Source organism: Elephas maximus, chromosome 11 (assembly GCF_024166365.1).
Source record: "Elephas maximus indicus isolate mEleMax1 chromosome 11, mEleMax1 primary haplotype, whole genome shotgun sequence".
Lineage (NCBI taxonomy): Eukaryota > Metazoa > Chordata > Mammalia > Proboscidea > Elephantidae > Elephas > Elephas maximus.
The window spans coordinates 112,644,599-112,662,573 of record NC_064829.1 but is presented as its reverse complement, the minus strand read 5'-3'; the positions used below and the strand labels follow the sequence as shown (position 1 = coordinate 112,662,573).

The window sequence follows — 17,975 nt, the reverse complement described above, 5'->3', positions numbered from 1 at the left end:
CCTGGTCTGGCGAGCCAACAGTGAGCTGTGGTGGGCCCTCCTGGATGACCTCCAGTCTCTCACCTTTCATCCAGCTTAGCGTGTACTCCCGCCGGCAGAGGGGGCTGAGGCAGTGTGACGTGTAGAAGGTGCCATGGGCCTCCACCAGGTCCTCAGGCTCGAGCCCCGCCACACGCTCCAAGGTGTCTATGTTCTGGAGGTGAAGATGGAGGGAAGAGGGGTGAGGAGCAAACTCTACCCGTCAAGGGCCAGAAGGCAGGGCACGGAGCTGAAGAGAAGCAAGTGGAATTGCCAGGGCAGGGTGCATCTGAAAACTGTTCCGTTTCATTCCAGTGGTGCCACCGCAGGGGTAAAAGTCACGGCCACTTGAAGGCAGGGACCCAAACTCAAATGTCTATGAGGCCAGGCCCACAGTTACTACCAGCCCACTACAGATGGTGTTTTCCTGCAAATTTGGGCCACTTTGCCTCCATTTTCAGGAAAATTTGTTTGTTAGAATAAGACAGCTCCACGAATTTGTTGAAATGAATGTACAAATCTAGGACATCCCCACTGTGAATGGAGCTGCTCAGGCACAGCACCTTGGGCAGTGCCTGACCTGCACAGCTGTCTGCAGCAGCCCTGGCCAACCAGTGACAGAGCTGAAAGGGTCAGGACGGTCTGTTTGGCATCAATCACACCGTCTTCCCACTGACCGGTCAGATGGCGTCTTCCCACTGACCGGTCAGATGGCGTCTTCCCACTGACCGGTCAGATGGCGTCTTCCCACTGACCGGTCAGATGGCGTCTTCCCACTGACCGGTCAGATGGCACACTGACTTAGGCTTTGTTTTTAATTCATGTTATGGGTGTATATTTGTGCTCATCACTAAGTAACCACTTGCTTTATTGCTTTTTGAAATATGAGTTATGTTTCCCTTTTAGGATAGGTTTGTTTTTTTTTTAAACGTGCCTTCTCCTGACTTATCAACATGGTTCGGTTCCAAAGACCAGATCGTTATGCGAAATTGGTGTTACGCGAAAAGGGAGGATGACCGCACATCAGGTCCCAAAGTGGAGGATGACTACATCATTACACAACTGCTAAAACCACTGAGCACCAAGTTGACACACAACCTTAAGCATCACAGCCAGCATTACTCTCACCTCATACCTTGACATTCGTTAGTGCCAGATGTGTGTCATTAATGTGCGAAATAGTCGGACAGTAGATTTTTCACTACTGTGGTAAATGTGAAAAGTTGGATAACAAGACAGTCGGTAAGTGAGGAGAAGGTGTAATTTATATTTATTGTGGTTGTTGAGAATATATACAGCAGAACATATACCAACTCAACTGTTTCTACATGTGCAATTCGGTGACACTGGTTACGTCTTCGAGTTGTGCAACCATTCTCACCCTACTTCTCTGAGTTGTTCCTCTCCAGTTAACATAAACTCGCTGCCCCCTACGTTTCCTATCTAATCTTTCTATTAACTTGTGTTCTTTAAAGACAGAAAGCCTTTCTATATTAAGCAGACAAGAGTGCTCTTCTGTTGCACACAGACATACGTGCCCTCTTGTTTTTCTTAGAACGGTCAGGGCCTTTAGAGCAGATATGCTTGTCCCCTGAGGACTGCTGCAGAGGCAGGTGCTGACGGAGGGCACTGGCAAACAGACACACAGATGGCCCATCACACACGGCCCCAGGGGAATGTGCGATGTTTCCCAGAGACTCCACAGGCAGCTGAAAGGGCCTCTTTCAAGGGCAGAATGCCCGAAGGACCTCTCTGCTCGCTGCCAGCTATCAGCTAATCCAAAAAACGTGCAGACAAGATTCACTGTTCCCAGGCTCGCAGCAGCTTTCCCCCCTTTCCTTCTCTATTATAAATTCTAGTTTTGCCTTTGTTACTTGACACAGACTCCCCCACACACGAGTAAGCAATCTGCTTGCATATTACAAAAATAGCAGGAGAAGTAAGTGACTCCTTAAAAAGCCAGTTGCCCTCAAGTTGATTCTGACTCGGGGCAACCCCAGCTGCCTCTGTGCTTTTCTTTGACACCACTTTTTCTGGCAGAACCACAAACCAATAAGGCAGATATGTATGTACTGACGTGAAATGATCTCTCTAAGATGTTATGAAGCAGAGAAGACTGATGGTAGTATGTATATGGTGTGGCAAAAAGATACATGTATATGAATTTGTGTATTTGCTTGCCTAGGTATGGGATGTCTCCAAAAGGAGACATAAGAAACATGTGGCAGTAGCGGCCTCTGGGGAGGGCCGATGGGGAGGATGGTGAAAGGAAGTAGTTCTCAAGGAAGCAGTTGTTAACTAAAAGAAAAACAACAGTGCACGCAGCTAACACCTGGCCTGGGTGTCCTGAAGGAGAGAGGGTATGGTGGGGAGGTAGGGCCTGGGCCAACGGTGGCTGCTCCAGTGGGCAGTGACCACTCAACTCCAGCCAACCACGGCCAAGGGGAACATGGCCCAGGGTGCCGCCAGCTCTTCTGGATTTTCAGGAGAAGCCAGAAGTCTAGACTTTCATGTGAAATCTCCTGATATTTTAAAACTTGACTCACTCTTTCCTCTCTGAATATCACTGTATGGAGACGTCATCAACGGCAGCCCACGCAGCACGTTTTGGTGCAAACTCAGAAGATGCCACCCTCCCTGAGCAGACACGGCGCCACGTCAGGGCGCACACTCAGCCAGTGAGCTGGGCTCTTCGCTTGACCCCAGCCGGGTGCCCCTGGATGGGGGCACAGCCTGTGCAGTCCTTCCTACGGTACCCAGCTCTCAAACTGCCAATTGTGACCTCCAGTGGAGGTGCTCCTTAAAGGTTTTAAAAATATGCACGTTCCCCTCAAACAGTGTGTTCAATTTTTTTTCTTCCACTGACCTATCTTTAAGGCTGAGGAGAGTGAGGTGGCGGTGGTTCAAAGCCACCCAGAGGTGCTTCAGGAGACAGGCCCGGCTCTTTGCTTCCGAAAGGTCACAGCCTTTTAAACCCTATGGAGCAGTTATACTCCGCACTCATGGGGTCGCCATGAGTCAGAATCCACTCAACAGCAACAAATTTATATTATTTATTATTATTAATGTAAATATGTTAAGATACATTTAGAACATACTTAAATTCACATTTAAATTAAATAAAGGCAAAGTGCTCACAATGGAATAAGATACACATTTTAAAAACCATGAAACTACTAACCAAAACCAAACCAAACCCATTACCGTCAAGTCCATTCCAACTCATAGCTACCCTATAGGACAGAACAGAGCTGCCCCACAGAGTTTCCAAGGAGCGCCTGCTGGATTCAAACTGCCGACCTTTTGGTTAGCAGCCGTAGCACTTAAGCACTATGCCACCAGGGTTTCCATGAAGCTACTCTGTGGGTATAAATACAAATAGGGTCTTCCAGACAAAATGTTAAGTGAAAAAAAGCCAAGTACAGTGTCATGGATTGAATTATGTCCCCCCAAAAATGTGTGTATCAATTTGGCTAGGCCATGATTCCCAGTATTCTGTGGTTGTCCTCCATTCTGTGACTGTAATTTTATGTTAAAGAGGATTAGGGTGGGATTATAGCACTCTTATCTGGTCATATCTCTGATCCAATGTAAAGGGAGTTTCCCTGGGGTGTGGCCTACACTACCTTTTCTCTCTTAAGAGATAAAAGGAAAGGGAAGCTAGCAGAGAGGGAGGACCTCACACCACCAAGACGGCAGTGCCAGGAGCAGAGCGTGTCCTTTGGACCCCGGGTCCCTGCTCAGAGAAGCTCCTGGTCTGGGGGAAGATTGATGAGAAGGCCAACAGAGAGAGAAAGCCTTCCCCTGGAGCTGGTGCCCTGAATTTGGACTTTTAGCCTACTGTTCTGTGAAGAAATAAATTTCTCTTTGTTAAAGCCATCCACTTGTGGTATTTCTGTTACGGCAGCACTAGATGACTGAGAGGTACAGAATCATATATATAGTGTGAATATCATCTATACATATGTTACAGTGTATGTTTATATCTTGTGTTTACGTGTACTGTTACAAGTGCTATAAGCTCTTTTGCTGTGGAGATCACAGCAATTTGAATGAACAAAGCAACCGTCCCAGTGTCTGAATAGATGCTTGTGTCTTGAGATAAAAATAGCATCATACACAATTTCAAAAGTGCTGCATCATCACAATTCAGAAAGGAGTAAAGACCATGTGTTCCAGAAAACTAGGTCACCGACTCAAAGCGTGGCTGACGTTGAAGAAAGGGTGAAAAATATGAATAAAACAGTTTCATGCCATGTGAGAGTGGAAACAAATTTTCTACCTTAATACAGTTTATGTAAGATGCCATTTTAAATATATTAAAAAATAAAATAAAATAAACCATTGCCGTTGAATCGATTCTGACTCATAGCAACCCTGCAGGACAGAGTAGAACTGCCCCAAAGGGTTTCCAAGGAGCACCTGGTGGATTCGAACTGCCGACCTTTTGATTAGCAGCCGAGCTCTTAACCACTGCGCCACCAGGGCTCCACCTTTAAATACATAGATGTAGCTAACTCCATGCATTAAATATTCCAAGTACACAAACCCCAGAATGTACTAACATTGGTTTAACATTAAAATAAAACACAAAAACATCAGTCGATGCAGTGTGGTGGATAAGGACGGGAGAATCTGCCTCAGACAGAGCTGGGATGTGGGCGCTCTGAGCAGCCCTGGTGAGCTCCTTAGTCCTAGGCCTTGATTTCTCACACAGAGGCCCCCTATACCCTCATCCCATGAGTTTAAATGCTATCTATGCACTGCTTCTCTGGCCCAGACCTCGTGGCTCAAATCCAGGCTCCTAACACGTATCTCCAACTCAACATGCCTCAGCCAGACTCTGTATCTGCACACCCCTGCCCCTGCACTGCCCATCACCTTAGTAAAAGCCGCAGTGCTCAAGGGGAAAGCCCACCAAGCTGTCCTAGACGCCTCTCTTTCTCCACAGCCGCATCCAATCCATCAGTGAGTCCTGTTGGCCCATCTTCACAACAGACCCAGAGTCTGCCCGCTTCTTCCCCTCTGTGGCTCCCATCCTGGTCCTGTCCACCCTGGTCGCCGCCTGGACCATCACAGCAGTCTCCTCCCTGGTTTCCCTGCCCCACAGTCTATTCCCAAAGGAGTCTATGAACACCCGAGTCAGGTCATGTCCTTCCCCTGCTCAGAACCCTCCTATGGCTCCATGTCACTCAGGGTGATGGAGAGAGTCCTCCCTGTGGCCCACAAGGCCCCATGTCACCCCCCCATCACCTCCCTTACTACACTCCCTCTCGCTCACTCAGATCCAGCTTTTTGGGATTCTCTGAACATGCCCCAAACCACCTCACCTCAGGGCCTTTGCACAGGCTGTTCCCACTTCCCAGGTAGCCCCATGGCTCCCTCCCTCTCCTCTTCCAGGCCTTTGCTTAGATGTCACCTTCTCAGCCAGGCCTCCCCTGACTACTCCTATGAAATTCCAAAATGCCTCTCACTTCATGCGGTGGCCCTGATCCCCCTTTCCTGCTTAACTGTGGTCCTGTTGCCACCTGACACCCGAGATGTGCTCCTTTACCTGTCCTGTCTGTTGCCCTCTCCCCACAGCAGAGGGTCAGCTCCCCCAGGGCAGGGCTGCTGGTCTGTTCTGCTCACTGCTCTCCGGGCCTGCACTGGTCTGGCACTGGGCGAGCATTCCTGTGCAGCGCTGTCATGTGAGGGCCCAGCAGGACCGTGCTGAGGACTTCATGAGATCCTGCATCACCATCAGGTCTGAGCCACGGCCCGTGAATAAAGCTGACTCTCCAGGAAGAAGGGCCACGTTTATTGAGGCCCAGGCTCCTGCTAAGGAGCCCTGGTGGGGTGGCGGTTAAGTGCTTGACTGCTAACCCAGAGGTTGGTGGTTTGAGCTCACTAGCCACTTCATGGGAGAAAGAGGAGGCAGTCTACTTCCATAATGATTTACAGCCTTGGAAACCCTACGGGGCAGTTCTACTCTGTCCTTATAGGGTAGCTATGAGTCGCAGTTGACTGGAAGGCAACGGGTTTGGTTGGTTGGTTTGGGCTCCTGCTGGAATGAGGACAGTCCCACCCTACCCCTGCCCCCTTACACTCAGCCCTAGGCCACAGCACCTGCCCCAATTTGAAAAATCCGGGTCTCAAAAGGATTCAGCCTCCTGCCCCCTGGTGGCTGCTTCTGGGGCCGCAGGCTCCAAAGTACCGGGTGCAGGAAGAAAATATTAGAACTCCTCCTTATACTCAGGTGTTATCCCGTATTCTATAATTCAGGCTCTGAGGTCTGATTTATAACATACATGGTATCATTGCAATAACGCATCGTGTAATTCCAACAAGTACCCGTGTAACAATGGTACTCACACAAGCATTTTTTACTGATGGGGTGCGAGGCCCCAAATGTCCCACCAACTAGTCCAAAAGCCAACACCGTCTGTGCCTGGGAACCCCGTGAGAGGCCCTTGGCTAAGCACTTGACATGGATGAGCCACGGCCCGCATACGGCGCCCCTTCCGTAAGACGCTACATCGTCTGTGGGAAACTGTCACAGTGCACTGATCTTGCTAGATCGAGTCACTTTGGTGTCATCTGCTGGAAAGCCGCAATAACAAAATGTAGGCTGCCTACGTGCACACGGGCGGCTGACGGGAGCTCACGGCCACCTCAGCACGGAGCAAAGCTGTTCTGGCCCTGTTTTACAGAAGGGGAAACTGAGGCTGAGAGACGGGAAAGGGCTGACTGCAGGGCACGCCGCAAGGAAGCAGTGGGCCAGGCCTGCAGGGTCGCAGCCGGAGCCGCTCAGCCCTGCCCGGACCGGCCACCCCTCGGCCCGGGCCCCCCGCCCCTCGGCCCGGGCCCCCCGCCCCTCCTCCAGCGCGCCGCACCCCGCCTACCTGCGTGTAGCAGCGCAGGAGGAGCCCCTTCTCCTTCAGCAGGCGGATGAAGTAGTGGCAGGTGGTGGGCTGGAGAGAGTAATCATAACAGTGCTGACAATTACAGACAACGTCCCTCCCGCGATTGTGCCAGAAACTGTTCTGGGCTCTGGGCCTGTTTTACCTCAGGGAATCATCACCATGACCTTGTGAGGAGAGACGTCATTATCCCCATTTCACACATGAGGAAACTGAGGCATAGGGGGCTTGACTGTCTTGCACCGGGTCACACAGCTAGTAAAGTGCAGAGTCGGGCTTCGCACCCAGGTAGCCTGGCTCCAGAGTCTGGGTTCTTACATGCATCACTAACTCACTTAAGCCTCACAATGCCCCTTTGAGATCAGTATTGCTATCAGCCCCAATTTACAGACGAGAAAACTGAGGCTCAAGGTCACAAAAACCCAGGCAGTTAGGGCCCAGAGCCCATGGACTTAGTGACTGCACTATAACTGTCCGAAGAGTCCTGGAGGGGGCCCTTCCCACACCTGCTCTCCCCCAACTTTTCCTGTTCCCCTCCAAAAAAGATCTCACCTTAAACTGCCCAGGATAGAGCTCCTTGGCGAGGGCAAAGAAGGGCTCTGGATGTTTCTGTGGGGGAGATGGCAGGAGGGTAGATGGGCACCCAGATGCCCCCGGGGAGATGAGGGCAGGAGCCTGGTGACCCCGCCCTGCCCCCATCAGTGTTGGGGACATTCTTTCCAGGGGGGCACATACCTTGAAGTAGCCAATCTCGAAAATGGCCTCTGGGTAGGGAAGACGGTACTTCTCCAGGTTGGCATAGAGGCCGGTGGTCGGTGAGCGGAAGTCAGGGATGCCCGCGGCTGGGAGGTGCGGAGCACCAGGCAAGCCATCAGGGATGGCTGGCCCCATTATACCACACCGACCCTCCCCCTGCGAGGCCGGGCGCCAGCTCCTGGGAGGGGTTCCCCAGTTCCTGGGGGTGTGGCTGCTGGGGCAGAGGAGCACTTACACGTGGAGATTCCAGCTCCCACCAAGCAGATGACCCTGCGACCTGGAGGAGAAGAGTTAGGCTCCGTTTGCCCAGCGTCCTCAGCGCCTAAAACAGCACCACCTATCACGGCCCCGCTGCCCTTGAATGTCTGTTGGGCCCTGGACAAGTGTTTCAGATGTGAGATCTCAGGGAGTCCTCCCTGCCAACCAACTGGAGGTAAGGCCAGTGTTGTTAACATCCCCATTTTACTGACAAGGAAACTGAGGCTCAGAAGGGGAAGAGGCCACACAGTCGAGTCGACTGGCAGAAGAGCCACAGGGCTGAAAAATCCTCTGCCTGAAGTTGTACCAAATTGAGAAGATTCAAAGGAGCCCTGGCAGCCCAGTGGTTAAGCACTTGGGTGCTAACCAAAAGGTCAGCAGTTCCAACTCACCAATCGCTTGCAGGAGAAACATGTGGCAGTCTGCTTCCGTAAAGACTACAGACTTGGAAACTCCACAGGGTTAGATCTACTCTGTCCTATAGGGTCACTGTGAGTTGGAATCCACTCCACCGCAATGGGTTTGGATTTTTTTTTTTTTTTTTTTTTTTATGAATCCCAGTCCAATGGAGGGCGCACAACAAGACTCAGGAAAAGGCCACAGGTAGAAGTTTCTCCTCCTAACTAGGTCTAGATGAAAACGCATGAGACCTCGGTGATAAGGCACGGGCGGGGGTAGGTGGGGGCCTTCTCAGAGAAGAGCTGCAGACAGTACAGAAGTCTCTTGCCACACCTCATTTTGCAGACCTTGTCTTGGTGGACCATCTGTTCCTAGCGTATCATACACATTTCTCCATGGTATTACTTTCCTCTGTAATCAAACAGCATCAGCTACCAAAGCCTGATACTTTGCAGGTGAAGACTAAAGATTTGCCACTCTTGGCGTCTGGGGTCTTAAACGCTAGCAAGCAGCCATCTAAGATGCATCAATTGGTCTCAACCCACCTGGATCAAAGGAGAATGTAGAACACCAAGGACATAAGGTAATTACGAGGCCAAGAGACAGAAAGGGCCACATGAACCAGAGACTATATCATCCTGAGACCAGAAGAACTAGATGGTGCCCGGCCACAACCGATGACTGCCTTGATAGGGAACACAACAGAGAACCCCTGAGGGAGCAGGAGAGCAGTGGGATGCAGACCCCAAATTCTCATAAGACAGACTTAATGGTCTGACTGAGACTAGAAGGACCCTGGTGGTCATGGCCCCCAGGCCTTCTGTTGGCCCAGGACAGGAACCATTCCCAAAGCCAACTCTTCAGACATGGATTGGACTGGACAATGGGTTGGAGAGGGATGCTGGTGAGGAGTGAGCTTCTTGGATCAGGTGGACACTTGAGACTATGTTGGCATCTCCTGCTGGAGGGGAGATGAGAGGGTGGAGGGGGTTAGAAGCTGGCGAAATGGACACGAAAATAGAGAGAGTGGAGGGAGAGAGCGGGCTGTCTCATTAGGGGGAGAGTAATTGGGAGTGTTTAGCAAGGTGTATATGGGTTTTTGTGTGAGAGACTGACTTGATTTGTAAACTTTCACTTAAAGCACAATAAAAATTATTAAAAAAAAAGATTCGCCACTCTCAGCCTATACCCAACAGACAGCAGAGTGGAGAAGGGGTTCTGTAGCAAACTGCCCACAGTTCAAATCTCGGCTTCCTGCGCATGGCTGTGTGACCTTAGACAGCTCTTGTCACCACTCTGGGCATCAGTCTCCTCCTCGGTGAGATGGGCGTAATCACAGTACTGGCCTGGTGGAACCGTTGACAGGAGAATGGATAAATTCACGTAAAGCTTAGACCAGCGCCCGGCACCATGCAACCACTATATATACTCGCTATAATTCTTTGAAGGAGCCCTGGTGGTGCAACGGCTAAGTGCTCGGCTGCTAACCAAAAGGTTAGCCGTTTGAACCCACTAGTGGCTCCACAAGGGAAAAGCCTGGTGATCTGCTCCGGTGAAGATTACCGCCCAGGAAACCCTACGGGACAGTTCTGCTCTGTTGTTTAGGGTCGCTATGAGATGGAATTGACTCGACGGCACACAACAACAAATTTTTTTTTTTAAATAAAATTTTATTGAGCTTTTGGTGAAAGTTCACACGGCAAGTTAGGTTCCTGTTCGACAATTTCCACACAAATAACAGCGAGGGATGGGAGCAGGGATTGACTGCAAACAGGCACAAGGGAACTTTGTGAGGTAATGGAAGTGTCCCTCAGCTGGACTGTGGTGCCGCTTATGTAACAATACAATTTTCTAAAACTAATTAAACTGTACACTTAAATGGGTGGATCTTCAACTGGACTAAACCAAAAGCTGAGAAGTTTCCAGAATACAACCAAATACTTCAAGGGACCGAGTAGCTGGGGCTGGGGTCACGGGACCATGGTTTTGGGGGACATCTAAAGCAATTGTTGTAACAAAATTTATTAAGCAAATGTTCTGCATTCCACTTTGGTAAGTGGTGTCTGGGGTCTTAAAAGGTCGTGAGCGGCCATCTAAGATACATCAATTGGTCCCAAGCCACTTGGAGCAAAGGAGAATAAAGAACACCAAAGACACAAGGGAAATATTTGCCCAAGAGACAAAAGGGCCGCATAAACCACAGACTTCATCAGCCTGAGGCCAGAACTAGATGGTGCCCGGCTGCCACCAACGACTGCAGTACAGGGAACACAACAGCGCCCCGAGGGAGCAGGAGAAAAGTGTGCAACGGAACTCGAACTCACATAACAAGAGCAGACTTAAGGGTCTGAGACTGGAGGACCCTCTGAGGCCATGGCCCCCAGACGCTATGTTAACCCAGAACTAAAGCCATACCTGAAGCCCACTCTTCAAAGATTAGGCTGGACTATAAAACATAAAATAATACTTGCGAAGAGTGTGCTTCTTAGTTCAAGCAGTTACACCAGACCAAATGGGTGGCTCCTAGCCAGAGGTAGGATGAGAAGGCAGGAGGGGACAGGAGCTGCTTGGGTGGACACACGAAACCTGGGGTGGAAAGGGGGAGTGTGCTGTCACACTGTAGGGATTGCAGCTAGTGTCACGTGACAATTTGTGTATGAAAATTTTGTATGAGAGATTAACTTGAGCTGTAAACTTTCACCTAAGGTACAATTAAAAAAAAAAAAAAAACGAGTTTTTGGTGAAAGTTCACACAGCAAGTTAGGTTCCCATTTGACAATTTCCACACAAATTGTTCAGTGACATTAGTTACAGTTATCACAATGTGTCAGCATTCTCTTTAATTGTGTTCAATTTGTTCCGTTTCCAGTACTCTGGTTTGCCTGCCCCCTTATCTTCTCATTTTTGCTTTTGAGTAATTGTTGACCTTTTGGTCTCAGACTGATGGTTTTGAAGTAGATCACCAATCTTACGGGTAGTATCTTTCATCTTGTGTGCCACTCTGCTATTTCACTGAAAGGTCATCTCAGGGGATATGCTTGGTTTTAGGTTAAAAGAGTCTCAGGGCAATAGTCTCAGGGAGTCCCCTACTGTTGCAGTTTGTCTGGCCTTTTTCTTTTTTTAATAAGAATTTGAGTTCTGCTCCTTTTTTCTCTCTCATTCTATCCAGGACCATCTATTGTGACCCTGACCAGAGCAGTCGGTGGTGGTAGCTGGGCACCATCTAGTTCTTCTGGTCTCAGGGTAGATGCGGCTGTGGCCCCTGTAGGCTTGTTTCTTCTCTGTGCTTTTTGTTACCTTCTTACTGTTTTGCTCCTGCCAAGTAGAGACCCACAATTGTGTCTTAGATGGATGCTTGCAAGCTTTTAAGACCCCAGACGCTATTCACTTCACTAGGATGCGGTTCATGATTTTTGTGAACCACGTTATCTAATCCAGTGAGTTGTCCCATGAGACTATGGTCATAAGCCCTCGAACCCAGAAGACCAATGTTGGAAGGGGTTTGGTTATTTCTGAGGGGTATCCTTATTTGTGTCTCCAGTGAATATATATGCCTGCACCTATATATTTGTATTTACACGTACCTTATAGATATCTCAGAAACCCTCGTGGTGTAGTAGTTAAGTGCAATGGCTGCTAACCAAGAGGTCGGCTGTTCGAATCCGCCAGGTGCTCCTTGGAAACTCTATGAGGCAGTTCTACTCTGTCCTATAGGGTTGTTATGAGTCGGAATCGATTCGACAGCAGTGGTGGGTGGGTATAGATCTCTATCTATTGTCACCTATGTACACACCTGTGCCTACCCATATACCAATGTGCCTATACCCACCTATATGTGCTCAAACACTTGTTTCTACTTTGTTTGCGCTGTGCTCACTACATTCGCTTTTGGTGCCACTTTTCCCATCACCAAAAATAACTAGTCTTTTATGGTATAAAGCATACCTTCCCATTCCACCTTCTCTCCCTGGTAATACCAATGAACACAGGTCTCTATCTACTCTTGTCTTCTTATAAAAGAGGGATTATACAATATTTGTCCTTACATACTTGACTTATGTAACTTAGCATTATGCCCTCCAGGTCCATTCATGTTATATGTTTCGTAGACTCATTGTTCTTTATGGTTGCGTAGCATTCCAGTGTATGTATGTACCACAATTTGCTTATCCATTCATCTGTTGATGGGCACTTCAGTTGTTTCCATTTATTTGCCATTGTGGATAAAGCAGCAACGTACATTGGTGTACATATATCTGTTCGTGTCATTCTTTCTAGCACGGTAGGGTATACACCTAGGAGTAGGATTCCTGGATTGTAGGATAGTTCCATTTCTAGTTTTTGAGAAAGCACCATACCATTTTCCATAGTGGTTGTACCATTTTACAGTCCCACCAGCAACAGATAAGGGTTCTAATCTCCCCACATCCTCACCAACATTTGTTATCTGTTTTTTTTATTTTTTATCAGTGCCATTTTAGCCGGGGTAAGATGCTATATGGTATCTCATCGTAGTTTCGATTTGCATCTCTCTAATGGTTCATGAGCGTCTTCTCATATGCTTGATTGCTGCTTGGATGTCCTCTTTGGTGAAGGTTCTAGTCATGTCCTTTGACCATTTTGTGATTGGGTCATTTGTCTTTTTGTTGTTGACTTGTTCCAGTTTTCTAGACTTTAGAGATTAGACTCTTGTTGGATAAGTCGTTTCTAAAGATTTTTTTCCCTGTCTGTAAGTTGTCCATTTCTTCTTTTAATAAAGTCTTTTGATGGCATAAGTTTTTACCTTTCGTGAGGTCCCATTTATCTATTTTGTGTTCTTCTATTTGTGCGTTTGTTATGTTTGTTATCCTATTCTTACAAAAGATTAGGTCCCAAAATTCTCCTGGGAATTTTATGGTTTTAGGTTTAACATTTAGGTCTTGGATCCATTTTTAGTTTTTGCGTACGGTGTGAGGTATGAGGCTGTTTCATTTTTCTGCAGGTGGATATCCAGCTTTGCCAGCACCATTTATTAAAGAGACTGTTTCCGCCCCACTGAATGGTCTATGACCCCTTGTCGAAAATCAGTTGTCCACAGATGGCTGGGTTTAATTCTGAGTCCTCAATTCTATTCCACTGGTCTATACGTCTGTCATTGAACCAATACCAGCCTGTTCTGACTACAGTGGCTGTATAGCATGTTTTGATATTGGGGGGTGTGAGGCCTCCTGCTTTGTTCTTTTTCTTCAATATTGCTTTGGCTATTTGGGGTTTCTTTCCTTTCCATATAAAATTGGTTATTAGTTTTTCTATTTTAGTAAAGAATGTTGTTGGGATTTGTATCGGGATTGCACTGTCTGTAGATTGCTTTAGGTAGAATTGACATTTTCACTATATTAAGCCTTTCAATCCATGACCATGAGATGTCTTTCCATTTTTGTAGGTCTCTTTTAGTCTCTTGTACTAGTGTTTTATAATTTTCATTGTAAAAGTCTTTTATGTTCCTGGTTAGGTTATTCCTAGGTACTTTATTGACTTGAGGGTTATTGCAAATGGTATTGATTTCTTGATTTCTTTTTCGGAGTAGTCTTTATTAGTGTAGAGGAATCTAACTGATTTTTGTGTGTTGATTTTGTACCCTGCAATATTGCTAAATTCTTCTATTCTAGCAGTTTTCTTGTGAGATCTTTGGGGTCTTCTTTGTATAGGATCCTGCCATCTGTAAATAAAGATAGTTTTACTTCTTTCTTTCCAATTTGAATTCGTTTTATTTCTCTTTCTTGTCTTACTGCTCTGGCTAGGACTTCCAATACAATGTTGAATGAGAGTGGTGATAATGGGTATCCTGTCTCATTCCCGTTCTCAAAGGGAAGGCTCTTAGCCTTTCTCTGTTGAGTATAATGTTAGCCGTTGGTTTTGCATACATGCCCTAATTATGTTGAGAAATTTCCCTTCTATTCCTATTTTGCTGATAATTTTTATCAGGAAAAGGTGTTGAATTTTATCAAATGCCTTTTTCTGCATCAATTGATATGATCATATGATTCTCCTTTATTTATGTGGTGGATTACATTGATTGATTTTCTAATGTTGAACCGTCCTTGTAATCCTGGTATAAATCCAAATTGATCACGGTTATTTATTTATTTATCTTTTGATATGTTGCTGAAATCTGTTGCCTAGAATTTTGTTGAAAAATTTTGGATCTATGTTCGTAAGGGATATTGGTCTATAATTTTCTTTTTGTGTGTGTGTGATTTCTTTGCCTTGTTTATGTATCAGGGTTATGCTGGCTTCATAGAAAGAGTTTGGTAGTGTTTCTTCCTCTTCTGTTTTTGAAGAGATTGAGGAGGACTGGTGCCAATTCTTCTCTGAATGTTTGGTAGAACTTTCCAGGGTAGCCATCTGGTCCTGGGTTTTGTTGTTGTTGTTGTTGGCAGTTTTTTGATGACATCTTTAATTCTTCTTTTGTAATGGGTCTGTTTAAATTTTCTACCTCTGTTTGTGTTAGTTTGGGTAAGTAGTATATGTCTAGGAATTTGTCCATTTGTCTAGGTTTTCAGATTTGTTGGAGTACAATTCTTCATAGTAATCAGTTATGATTATTGGCTTATGGTTTTATTTAAGTAATCAGCTTATCTCTGTTGAATCCATTGTAATGTCACCAATTTCATTTCTTAATTTGGTTATTCGCCTCTTCCGTTTTTTTCCTTTTGTCAATCTAGCCGGTGGTTTGTCTGTTTTATTGATCCTCTCAAAGAACCAACTTGTAGTTTTGTTGATTCTTTCTATTGTTCTTCTACTTTCTATTTCATTTATTTCTGCCCTGACCTTTATTATTTCTTTTTTAATGTGGTAGCTTTGGCTTCTTTTGCTCTTCCTTTTCTATTTGTTCAAGTTGTCAGTTTAATGATTTTGAATCTTTCTTCCTTTTTTTTTTAATGTACACATTTATTGCTATAAGTTTCCCTCTGAATACTGCTTTTGCTGTTTCCCAAAGGTTTTGATGTGCTGTGTTTTCATTTTCATTTGATTGTAGGAATTTTTAAATTTCACTTTTGATTTCTTCTATGATCCAATAGTTTTTTGGTGGTGTATTATTTAGATCTCATGTATTTTCCTGTTCTAGCTTCATACTGTTATGGCCAGGGAAAATGTTTTGTATGATTTTAATCTTTTTAAATTTGTTGAGACTTGTTTTGTGTTTTAGCATACGGTCTGTTCTGGAAAATGATCCTTGTTTTGATGTCAGATGGAATATTCTACATATGTCCATTAGGTCCAACTGGCTTAAGGTTTTTATTCAAGTCCTCAATGTTCTTAATGATCTTCTTTTCAGATATTCTGTCTATAACTGAAAGTGGTGGGTTGAAGGCCCCTACTATTACTATGGATTTGTCTATTTTTCCTTTCATATTAGTCAGTATTTGTTTCATGTACTTTGGATTATTACTGTTAGTTGCGCATATATTTATAATTGTCACATCTTCTTGCTGGATTGACTCTTTTATTATTATGTAATGTCCTTCTTTATCTCTTGTAATATACTTTGATTTAAACTCTTTTTTTTTTTTGATCTGATATCAGTATGGCCATTTCTGCTCTTTTTTGTTTACTGACTGCATGGAATATTTTTGTCCATCTTTTTATTTTCAGTCTGTTTGTGTCATTACGTCTAAGGTGTGTTTCTTGTAGACAGCAAAAGGATGGATCATTTTTTTTTTTTAATCTGTTCTGCCACCCTCTGCCTTTTGCATGGGACATTTAGACCATTTACATTTAAGGTTATTACTGAAAATGAAAATCACTCATTTTGCTATTTATTTTTTCAGTGTTTCATATCTTATTCGTTCTTTTATTCTCATTTTTCTGTTTTGTTTGTATTTGGCTGCTTTTTTGGTGATAAGCCTATTTGCTAACTTTCTTCTTTTCTTCTGAATGTTTCTTCTTGGTGATTTCTTAGTGTTACCACATATGTGATATTACACAACTTACAACTGCAACAACATTTAATATATGAAAAATAGTTAACATACAAGAGTAACATAATAAATCTATTCTTGATATGCTCCTTCCTCTCTCATTTCTGTTGGTGTGTCTCCATTAACATCAATATACAACCTATATTCGATGTTTACTTTGTACTTATTTCTTACAACCTTGATGTCGTATCATTCGCGGGACTTAATTATTGAGTTTATTCCCTGAAAATATCATATACTTGGTTCTTATGATTGCCCATGTTGTTGTGTTGTTTGGAGATCTCTCTTCTTTTTTATTTTTCTCCCCATGTATGGACACAAATACTTGTTTAACGCTCTTGCCATTTCACTGGGAGTGCTACCTTGAGTAATACTTGCAGAGCTGGTCTGGTGGGAGCAAGCGGCTAGAGTTTCTGTTTGTTTGGGAATATCTTGATTTTCTCCTTGTTTTTGAATGACAACTTTGCTGGGTAAAGAATTCTTGGTGGGCAATTGTTTTCTTTCAGTATTTTATTTATGTCGCCTCATTGTCTTCTGGCCTCTAGGGTTTCTGGGGAGAAATCCACACTGATTATTATGAACGCCCTTTGGTATGTTACACTGTATTTTTCTCTTGCTGCTTTTCTAATTCTCTCCTTGTCTTAGGTTTTCAAGAACTTTATCAGGATATGGAGCGGAGTTGACCTTCTTCTGTCTCTTTTAATTGAGGTTCTTGCAGCTTCTTGTATCTGCAGGCTTGGTTCTCTGTTCATATCTGGGATATTCTGATTATCTCCTGGAAAAATCATTTCTATGCCTTTATTGTTGCCATGGTGCTCTGGGATTCCAGTAATTCTAATGTTAGATTTCTTAATTGAATCCCATATTTCCTTTTGGGTTTGTTTGCTTTTCTTTGTTCATTTCTCTTGTTTTTCTTAAAACTTAATAAGTTCAGTTATTTCGTCTTCTAGTTCATTTACTTTATCTTCTGTCTGTTCAGCTCTATTGTCGAGTGTTTCTCTTGCTTTTCCTAATTTAGTTGTTTATTCTTCAGTTCCAGTAGTTCTTTTCTTCAATTTCCATGTTGAATCTCTCATTTTGTTCCTCTGTTTGTTTCCTGATCTCCACCAGTTTGTTTTCTGTGTACTTTTTGCTTTCTTTAAACCTATTTAGCACCACAGTCTGAAGGTCATCGATTCTTTGATTATTCTGGCCTCCAAAGGAGAAATTTCCTCTTCTTCATGTTTTGCTTTTGAGTGGTTCTTCATCTCTTGTGATTTTTGTTTTACTATTTTTTGTTGAACTTGGGCCATTTTGTTATCTTTTTTTATTCTGGTTTTTGTGGGAAAATTTTCTGATTGGATGCCCTGGTGGTGCAGGGGCCAAGTGCCCAGCTGCCAACGGAAAGGCTGGGGCCCGTATCCACCAGCTGTTCTGCAGGACAAAGATGCAGCAGCTCGTCTCCACAAAGACTCACAGCCCTGGGAATCCCATGGGACAGCTCCAGACAGCCCCACAGGGTCAGAACTCACCCAGCCGCAGGGGGCTTGGTATCTTCTCTTGAGAACCACAAAAGGTTCGTTTTCAGCGATGATTCAGGAGATCTGGATGCTTGATCTCTGGAATTCAATATGGATGCATGGCAGGTGGGTTTAGCCTGTCGCAAATGCGAAGGTGGGAGGCTCTCTATGTCTTTCCCTCA

General features: G+C 45.2%; 1 protein-coding gene across 1 annotated transcript in view; it reads right to left on the bottom strand.

Annotated features, from left to right (window-relative positions):
* Positions 1-17,975, bottom strand: part of SIRT2 (sirtuin 2) — a 31,332-nt gene that overhangs the window by 5,691 nt on the left and 7,666 nt on the right. The window contains exons 5-9 of the mRNA XM_049900757.1: positions 7,912-7,953; positions 7,656-7,762; positions 7,473-7,529; positions 6,903-6,971; positions 64-193 (exon numbers count right to left, since the gene is read on the bottom strand). Coding sequence (XP_049756714.1) covers positions 64-193; positions 6,903-6,971; positions 7,473-7,529; positions 7,656-7,762; positions 7,912-7,953 — 405 coding nt within the window. The remainder of the gene's footprint in view (positions 1-63; positions 194-6,902; positions 6,972-7,472; positions 7,530-7,655; positions 7,763-7,911; positions 7,954-17,975) is intronic.